This window comes from Zonotrichia leucophrys, chromosome 8, assembly GCF_028769735.1.
Source record: "Zonotrichia leucophrys gambelii isolate GWCS_2022_RI chromosome 8, RI_Zleu_2.0, whole genome shotgun sequence".
Lineage (NCBI taxonomy): Eukaryota > Metazoa > Chordata > Aves > Passeriformes > Passerellidae > Zonotrichia > Zonotrichia leucophrys.
In genome coordinates, this window is record NC_088178.1 from 1,106,917 (window position 1) to 1,116,121 (window position 9,205).

General features: G+C 61.6%; 2 protein-coding genes across 2 annotated transcripts; one reads left to right on the forward strand and one right to left on the reverse strand.

The window, feature by feature from the left end:
• Positions 1 to 61: 61 nt before the first annotated feature.
• PLPP6 (phospholipid phosphatase 6) lies at positions 62 to 3,123 on the reverse strand. The gene is made up of 2 exons (XM_064719464.1): positions 2,505 to 3,123; positions 62 to 842 (listed from the first exon to the last, which is right to left on the reverse strand). Exons 1-2 carry the CDS (start codon positions 2,908 to 2,910, stop codon positions 472 to 474), a joined length of 777 nt encoding a protein of 258 aa, XP_064575534.1. The 5' UTR covers positions 2,911 to 3,123; the 3' UTR covers positions 62 to 471.
• Positions 3,124 to 3,314: 191 nt separating this feature from the next.
• FAM78B (family with sequence similarity 78 member B) lies at positions 3,315 to 9,196 on the forward strand. Its single transcript, XM_064720037.1, has 2 exons — positions 3,315 to 3,608; positions 5,230 to 9,196. The coding sequence occupies exons 1-2, from the start codon at positions 3,346 to 3,348 to the stop codon at positions 5,750 to 5,752; spliced, it is 786 nt and encodes a 261-aa protein (XP_064576107.1). The 5' UTR covers positions 3,315 to 3,345; the 3' UTR covers positions 5,753 to 9,196.
• Positions 9,197 to 9,205: the final 9 nt, after the last annotated feature.

The window sequence follows — 9,205 nt, forward strand, 5'->3', positions numbered from 1 at the left end:
CTAACTCTGAGGAAAGAGCCCTGTGGGTCCCCTCCAGGCAAGTGTTGTAGAGCAGGCTGTGCAGGGTATGCTTGGACAGCAGCATGATCAGTGTATTTATAGGATACAGATACAGGGGTGATTGCAGAGAAACCTCTGCAGAGTCACAGCTACCACGTACACCACGGGCCATTGCAGGTGCCCAGAGAACATGCAGATTCACAGTATGAGCAGCGAGCTGCCGGCTGGGTGTGCTGAGCCCTCCCCAGGCTCTGCAGAGACTGCTTTTGGTCACCAGAGAACAGTCAGCGCAGCCCCCGCCTGGCGGCCCACGGGAGGGCAGGACAGCACCAGACATCTGAGTGCAGGCCTGGAGCCTGCAGCACCGCTCGTGGGGAAGCCTTGGCCGGACTGACGGGCTTCAGGACCAGAATCCCGTCCTGCGTGTGCTCAGAGCGGCAGCACAGGGCCCCCGCCGTGTGCCGAGGGCGCTCAGCGGCTCCAGAGCGCGAAGAGGGCGGGCGTGGTGGCCGGGGACAGCCAGCAGTGCTCCACCACGCCGTAGAGCGCGTAGCCCAGCAGCAGCCCGAAGAGCACGTCCGTCATGTTGTGCCTGCCCAGCATGACCCGCGAGACGCTGACGATGAGGGCCCAGAGCACCACGAGCACGCGCAGCGGCACGGCCAGGACCAGGTGGCGCAGCACGAAGCGGCACACGAGGGCGGCCCTGGTGGCGTGGCCCGAGGGGAAGGAGTACTTGTCCACCGAGATGGTGACGAACATGTCCATCTTGTTGTGCGTGGGCCGCGGCCGCTTGACGAGCCCCTTCACCACGGCCACCATCAGCAGGTCCAGCAGCAGCGCTGGGAGAGACAGCAACAGGGGTTACTGAGAGTGGGACCATCAGCCAAGGGACATCGGCTGTCAAAGCTGCCTGAAGGTGACGTTTCTCCCCATGGCTGCAAGACCCCCGCAGGGAAAGCACAGCACAGAGCTGCTCTTGGCCTTCTGCATCAGCAGGAGCACATCCTCAAGGTCTGCTCCTCTGCACGCACCCCTCCTGCACCAGCAGCCCCTTGGCCTGCCACAGCCTGCACCCCAGGGCTTTTCTCACTGCAGAACCTGATCTTGACATGACTCTGGGCCCAGTCTCCTCCTGCAACAGAGGCATGAAGTCCCCAGAGCTCCCTTGCTGGCAGTGCTGACTCTGCACTGCTGTCTGCCCTGCTGACCGGGGTCAAACCCGCTGGGTGAATGATCAACCCACTCCCCTTGGGCACAGGTCAGCCAAGGGGGAATGCTCAGCGCTGGTGGCCTGCCAGGGCTCCTGGGGTCTGCCTGCTCCCTGCTGCTGGGGGAAAAGTTAACCCTGCTCTGGTTCTCAAGAGATGAATCAAGGATAAATTATGGTGACTTGCCCCTGAGGGCTAAAGGTTGTTGTCACAGAGGAGGCAAAGCACCTGTGATAAATGTTCAGACAGTATTTGGAAAGAGCAGCTTCTCATCTAGGGCAGAGGGTACTTTCTCCATCCCTGTTAGCTCAGCTTAGCACAGCACCCACAGTCAGGGCTACTTCTTGTTGTGTGAGAGACCAACTTCTGTTTGTCCTAAGACATTTCTGGACACTGAATCTTTTGGTCACTTCAGTTCATTTCCTTTGGTTAATCATTTAAGACCAAATTTCCTTTTTGTTTTTTTCTCCCCGACATGTAAAACTAGATTAACTGCTTTTTCTCTTTCTACACAGGATCTGGGAATTCAAGTTGGACATGAGGGAATCCTCCTTCCCCACAGGGGTGCTGCAAGCCAGGGACAGATCCCCAGGGAGATGGGTGGCTATGCCCAGAGCACTGAGGTGCTGGGACAGCTCTCCTCGGAGCAAAGGTTAGGCTGGAGGTATCCAGTTCTGCTGTGGGGCTCCAGTTTAACCACGTGCTGCTAGATGAAAAAGATGCACAAAACTATGTTTCCCACCAAGCAAATTTCAATTCGAAATTGAAGTGTGAGATCCTAATTATTTGCTGCTTAATACAAGACTAACAAGAGAGAGAAGGTCTGGTGCCCTAGAGCTATAACAGTTTCTAAATATGCAAAAATTAATCCTCTTAAATAGTGTTAGGCTGTTCTGTGTGTGTGAAATACTACAGCACGCAGGATTAAAAGTCGTGCTTTAAAACAGGTTTCCTCACCAGCTGCAACAGAACAATCCACGAAAGCCCTGCGGGCATGAAGCCAAGGGTCTGTGTGCCAGAGCAGCTTTGCAGGGGAAGGCCTGGTGTCTCAACACTGCCCCTGGAGCGTGCTGTGGTGACAGGCGTGGGGAGCCGAGCCTTCAGCCCCGAGAGCGTTTTGTAACCGCGGGAGTTTGCCAGTGCGTGGTGCCAGCTGTGCCAGGTGACTCGTGGCGCTGCCACCGCGCCCTTCAGCCCGGTGAGCCCGCACAGGCTGCTCAAAACCCGCCGGTGCTCTCGGGTGGTGTGCTGAGCCCCGTCCCTCGGGTCGCCCTCCCCAGCCCCCCGGCTCACCGAAGAGCAGGTTGAGCAGCACCTCCCTGGCCGCGGGGCTGTCGGTGTGCCAGAGCCCGTAGACGGTGCCGAGCACCCAGGGGATGCCGTGCCCCGACACCTCGATGACCTTCATGAGCGGGCGGGCGCTGCCCCAGGCCGAGCCCTCCCCAGCGCACACCCCCAGGCGCTTGGAGGCCCACAGGTCGATGGCGAGCAGGGAGCTGAGGGCGATGCCCACGAAGGACGGGTTCAGCTTCATGCAGTCCTCCTCGGGCAGCGGGGCGGCACCGGCGGCGCCGGCGGGCTCCCGGCGGCGGGAAGGGCTGTCCGGTGCGGCGGGCCCGCGCTGGCTCAGCGACAGGAACTCCAGGCGGCCGCCGCTGCCGGCGCGCCGCTGCTCGCGGCCGCTCCGGGGGCTCGGCATGGCGACGGCGGGCGGCCTGCGGGAGGCGGGCGCGGGTCACCGGTCACCCGCTGCCAGGCCCGCTCGGAGCCCGGCATGTCCCCGTGCCCGGGGCCGCTTCCCTCTCCCGCTCCCCGCGCCCTGCCGGTTATCCCCGCCCCGCCCGGGCGCGGTGCCCCCGCCGCTCTCGGCGCGTCCCCGGTACCGGGCGGCCCCGGCGCCGCTTCCGCTTCCTGTTCCGCTTCCGCCCGTGACGCGCGCACCGCCCACCGGCGCGCACGTGCCCGCCGCGGCCGGCGTACGGCGGCCGGCGAGGGCCGGAAGAGACGCGGCGGCGCCTTCGCCCTGCCGGCGCCGGTGCGGGCGCCGTGCGGCGGGCGGCGATGCGCGGCGGGCGGGCGGCGGCGGGACCGGCCGCCCCCCCGGGCCCGCGGTGACGGCGGCTCGGCCGCGGCCATGGGGTGCCTGCAGAGCGTGGCCTGCAAGGCGCGGGTGCGCCGCGAGCAGATCGTGGTGTCGGACGTGTCGGCCACCATCGAGCCGGCGGCCACGGCCATCGAGGAGAGCTCGCCGGTGGTGCTGCGGTACCGCACGCCCTATTTCCGCGCCTCCGCCCGCGTCCTCATGCCGCCCATCGCCCGCCGGCACACCTGGGTGGTGGGCTGGATCCAGGCCTGCAACCACATGGAGTTCTACAACACCTACAGCGACCTGGGCGTGTGAGCAGCGGGGCACGGGGGGCTCCGGGGCGCGGGGTACGGGCTGGGAACGGCACTGGGGGCTCCCCGGGAGCTGCACCCCCGGTATTGGGTTGTGCACCCCGGCATTGGGAGCTGCATCTCTGGCATTGGGTTCTGCACCCCGGCATTGGGAGCTGCACCCCAGCATTGGGAGCTGCACTCCCTGCATTGGGTTCTGCACCCCGGCATTGGGTTCTGCACCCCGGCATTGGGAGCTGCACCCCCGGCATTGGGTTCTGCACCCCGGCATTGGGAGCTGCACCCTGGCATTGGGCTCTGCACCCTGGCATTGGGAGCTGCATCTCTGGCATTGGGTTCTGCACCCCAGCATTGGGAGCTGCACTCCCTGCATTGGGTTCTGCACCCCGGCATTGGGCTCTGCACCCTGGCATTGGGAGCTGCATCTCTGGCATTGGGCTCTGCACCCCGGCATTGGGAGCTGCACTCCCTGCATTGGGTTCTGCACCCCGGCATTGGGAGCTGCATCTCTGGCACCCCGTGCTGCTGCCCCAGCACCCTGTGCTGCCCCTCTGCCCCAGCTCTGCAGCCACCCACGGGCAGCACCATCACCCCAGCCCCACTTCCCGACCCCACAGTTGCTGCCCCTCGGGCCCCACAGCAGCTCCCACACCCTCCAGCCTGGACCTTGCCTCTCCAAGGGCTTTGTGGCCGCTGTCTCCCACCAAGCATTGTTTCTCCTTTGGCACTGAGAGTGGAGCACAGGCTGTGCTGGGGGAGTTGCCCCTTTGGCTTGTGTTACAAGAGGGAAAGGTTGCAGTGCTGGGCAGAAGTGGCAGCAGGAAAACAGCTTTCCCAAGGCTGAGTGTGACTTGTGGGGATGCCGAGGGACAAGCTGTTGGCTCTCTGTCTGTGTCTTGTGCCTTTGGAAAGGGGTGATGCCAGAGGGGGGATGTCCAGAGGGGTCTGTTCTGCAGCTCGCTGTGGGCTCCTGCTGCTGGTGCCACCGCTGTGTGGGTGCTGGGGAGCAGCAGGTCCTTGTGCTGCATCCTTGTGTCGCCACAGATGGGTGTGTGTGGGGCATGGAGCACTTGGGGACGTTGGAGGATGGCACAAGTGTGGCCCCAGCCCCTCTGCTACAAAGCTGCTCCAGTGTTATTGCCACACCATGTTGGTAGCATGGCCAGCAGCAAAGACTTGGGCTGAATCCTCCCCACCAGCCATATTGCAGGGATTTCATGGTGCCAGTGGCAGGCTTAATTGTGGGATTCAATTGTTGTCTTGGTGTTTAAGGCATAAAAATCACAGACCTGCTGCAGGAGGGGGCTGCTGAGGGGCTGGGCCTGTGCTGTGGTCACTGCTGCAGCTGGGGGACAGGGATGGCTGTTCTCCAGCACAGGAGCTGATCAGGGAGAGAGTGACCCCAAAGAGACTCAGCAGTGGGTTTTGGCCCAGTCAGTTTAATTGCAGGTTAATTAAAATGGCATTGTGTTGGCAGAGCAAGGGTTTGAGCTGCATGTGCTCAAGGAACTGAAGCTGAATTTGTTCTCCAGGGCTGTCCCTGAGAGTTTGCTGCAGGTAGGCAAGCAGAGGGTCCCTGGGCTGCCATTTCCCTGCTCATCTTCCTCTTCCTCTTCACCAGGTCGAGCTGGGAGCTGCCCGACCTGCGGGAAGGACGAGTGAAAGCCATCAGCGACTCGGATGGGGTGAGCTACCCCTGGTACGGAAACACCACAGAAACCGTGACCCTGGTGGGGCCCACCAACAAGATCTCCAGGTTCTCGGTGAGCATGAACGACAACTTCTACCCCAGCGTGACGTGGGCCGTGCCCGTGAGCAACAGCAACGTGCCGCTGCTGACCAGGATTAAAAGGGACCAGAGCTTCACCACGTGGCTCGTGGCCATGAACACCACCACCAAGGAGAAGATCATCCTGCAGACCATCAAGTGGAGGATGCGCGTGGACATCGAGGTGGACCCCATGCAGCTGCTGGGGCAGCGGGCGCGCCTGGTGGGCAGGACTCAGCAGGAGCAGCCGCGGATCCTCAGCAGGATGGAGCCCATCCCGCCCAACGCGCTCGTCAAGCCCAACGCCAACGACGCCCAGGTGCTCATGTGGAGACCCAAGCGAGGGCAGCCCATCGTGGTGATACCTCCCAAGTAGGGCGTGCAGCCGAGCCCCCCTGGCTGCGCACGGACAGGGCTGCCCAGCCAAAGCTCACCTCTGGGCTCTCCCGCCTTTCTTGTTGTGCTTGGAAACGTGGCTCCTCCTCGGGCACAAGTAGAGCCTGGCTGGCACAAGGGCGCAGAAGAGGGTTTGCTGAGCTGGAGGATTTCCCGGGAAGCGGAATGGAGTGCTTGCAGCTGGCGCAAAGGACTCGTCTCTCCTTGTGGGGCAGCACGAGCAGCATGAGTGTGGTTGAACCGTGCCCGTGGCAGACGCTGCTTCCCACGCAGCCAGAGGGAGAAGCAGAGGCTGTTCCTGTCCCCGTGTCCCTGCCGTGTCCGTAGCTATGCATTTCAGATCCATGATCCCCCCATGCCTGCCCGCCTCCCGCAGTGGGGTGGGACCGGGCGGTGCTGGGGGCGGGCCAGAGCCCGGTGCCACCGCCCGGGAGGGGTTTCTGCAGCCCGGGGGCAGCGGGACACGTTTTGCATGCGTCTGGGTGTGTTTGGAGTAGTTGTGAGTGTAGGAGATGCCATAGCTCTTTTCCGTCTTGGGGTGAGGTGTAAGGGCAGGTTAGATGTCCTTTTGTTGTGCGGTGCACTAAGTCTTCGCATCCCTCAGCCTCCCTTCTCTTTGGGGAGCAGAAGGATTGTCAGCCCAGTCCGGGTGGGAATGGGGGCAGTGCCATTCTCCCAGCCCGGGTGCTCTGGGTGTGTGGGGTGCCCAGACCAGCCCAGAGGCACCCCTGGACTCGCTTTGCTTCACTGCAGACCCCCTCCCTTGCTAGAAGTTGGGTGCTCGCTCATTTTCCACGCAGATGCTGCCTCACGTGGAGGCCTCTCCCAGCCTCCCATGGAGCAGGGTGGCTGCTGGCTGGGCCACCAGTGCACGCTTTGTGGTACCTCCCCAAGCCCTGTGCGAGGCAGGGATGTGAGTGGAGGCCGTTCAGGGCAGGCCTGGGTTAGCCTGGGAAGGAGGAGCTGAATGTGCTGCCTGGGGCTGCCTCCTGCTGCTGCTGCTGTGCTCGGAGGGGTCACAGGGGGATTTATTTGCCTTCCTCCTCCCTCCTTGCTGCCTGGCTGGCTGGCACTGGCTGCTCCGTGGGGCGGCACGCTGCTGTGGGATGCAGCTGGCAGTTCCCAGGATCTCACCCTGGAGCTGCAGCAGAGGCATAAACCACGGCTGTGCTGCTGCTGCTGCGGGTGCTCCGTCACTCCTGGGCAGGTGCTTACAGCTTTTGCTGCTTTCTCTGCTCTGTCCTCCCTGGCACGAGCCCTGCAGCTCCTCCAGCTCGCAGCCCTGCCTTCCTCACACTGCAGGGAGGCTGTGCTGCCCTGGGGATGCAGGTCATTCCTGCTGGGAAGGTCCCTGTGCCATCCCGCTGGCGGTGCTGGGTGACACTTCCCTGCACCCGGACCCTGCCAGCACAGGGGCTCCCGAGGCATCTTAGACCAAAAATCCCTGTGAAATCCCCCTGCTATTTATTGCCCTCAGTAGTATTTGCTGCTGATCCAGTTCTTTATTTATTATTTTTCCTCTGGGAGCGTTTCCTTTGGACGCCCTGGTGCAGCAATTCCGTGTGCCGGGGCTGGTGCTCCCGCTGGGCTGGGATCCTGCTGCTTTCTGTGCCTGGGTGGGTTCTGCAGGGGGCAGGCTTGGAGGGAGACAGGGCTTTGAGCTTTGGTTTGCTGTGTTTTCTGCAGCAGAGCTCCCACAGGGAGCTTGTGGTGTGGGAAGATGTCCTGCTCTTGTGAGACTGTGGTTTTGTCCTGATGTGGGACCGATGGCAGCTTGTGCCATCGCTGATGTTTTGTTTTTCAAAAAGTGTGTGTGGAGAGGGGTTAGAAACTTGAAATACAATTTTCCTTAAGGACTGGGGGAGGAGGGGTAAGTACCTTTTTGGTTTGAAGTAAGGCAGGTGTATACTTTTGACCCAGGGGGAGAGAAACATCTCTGGCAGCATCAGAGCTGAAACGCCAGAGGAAGGGGCTCCCCAACAAACAGGTGGCTCCAAGGTGGCCTTCCTGCTGGGAGAGGATGCTGTGTCCAGAGGCTGCGTGAGCCAGCTCCCCAAAACCCACGGGAAGTGGCTGCAGGCTGCTGTCAGCCCAGGGAGTGCTGTGGCACTGCCGTGGCTCCAGCGCCTGGGAGAGCAGGGACGCTGCTGCAGGGATGCTGTTGGACCCAACATTGCCACCTTTTGGGACTTGCTGGCCAGGCTGAGCCTTGGCACTGAGACAGCAGTGGCTGGATTTCTGTCCATGAATGTCTGCAACATCCTGGTGCCAGGGTCAGGCTCCGTGCCTGGCTGTAGCCGTGTGCCTGACGCCCCAGGGCTGCCCCAGCCTGCAGGCAGGTGTTGGCTGAGCCCCGGGGCCGTGCCTGTGTTCACCTCTCCAGGCTTCTGCCAGGCTTCCATTCCTGCTCCTCTGACAGCTGGATTTGATGCACACTCGGTTTGGTGCACGGCTTGTCTTTGTGGGCATTTCCCCGTTAAAAAAGAAAGGGGAAAAAAAAAAAAAAGTTTGCAAAAATTGTTTGCAAAGAAACACGTGCAAACAGCGTTTACAGAAACGCTCACACCTGGGTGGAGATGGAGCTCTGGGGCTGCTGGTGCTCAGGGGAAGGAGGGAAGGTGTGGGGGAAGAGTTCCCATGTAGGATTCTGAGTTTGGCTCATTCCCTGTGGCTGGATGAGCACTCAGACTCCTGGGTTCACCCCCATGGGATGCTCTCCCTGTGCCCCCCTTCCCCACCAGCACCCCGTTATCTCAGGGAGGGGCAGCCCATGGAAATGCCCACCCTCCTGCTCCCTGTGCCCTGAGCGCCCCTTCCCCTCCTTCCCAGCCTCGGGTCACTTATTTATTGATCTATTTATTTATTTATTTATTGGTATTTATTGACAACTGGAAGTCGGGGTGCGGCGGGGGGGGGGGGCTCATTTCTGCTGCACAGTGGGGGCAGCTGGGTCTCCCCCACACCCAGCCCCTGCCTTTAGGGTGCTGCTGGGGTCCCCAGGCTCCCATCCCCTTTTGGAGAGGCAGAAGGGGAAGCACACGGTGCCTGCAGGGAGGGCACCCGGTGCTGCTCCCTCCCTGCAGGAGCTCGGAGTGCTCCCTGCCCTGCCCATCCCTGTTTACTGACCCGGCCTCCTGGTGCCTCTCCCGCTGGATTTGCCCTTTCCAGCCCCTGGAGAGGGCGGGAGGAGCCAGGGTGGGTGAATGTCACTACGGAGAACAGACCCAACCAGGTATTCTGCTGCCGCGCGGGGAAAATCAGAGAGAGAGAGAGAGGAAAGCTGGTTCTGCAGAGTGCCTTAAACACAAATGACTTTACCCAGTAGGGGGCTTGGACTTGTGTCTCTGGATGTTATTACCAACTCGAAAAAATGTTGCATTTCACTTCTCTGGGATTAAAAGAAAACTACTGGAGCTGTACTGGAGCCAAACCT

Bases quoted from the DNA above. Each gene is read 5' to 3' on its own strand.
- PLPP6 (XM_064719464.1), bottom strand. From the start codon at position 2,910: ATGCCGAGCCCCCGGAGCGGCCGCGAGCAGCGGCGCGCCGGCAGCGGC. The intron at 843-2,504 runs GTGAGCCGGGGG...TGTCTCTCCCAG, and splicing joins GCTGCTCAACCTGCTCTTCG to CGCTGCTGCTGGACCTGCTG.
- FAM78B (XM_064720037.1), top strand. From the start codon at position 3,346: ATGGGGTGCCTGCAGAGCGTGGCCTGCAAGGCGCGGGTGCGCCGCGAG. The intron at 3,609-5,229 runs GTGAGCAGCGGG...CCTCTTCACCAG, and splicing joins ACCTACAGCGACCTGGGCGT to GTCGAGCTGGGAGCTGCCCG.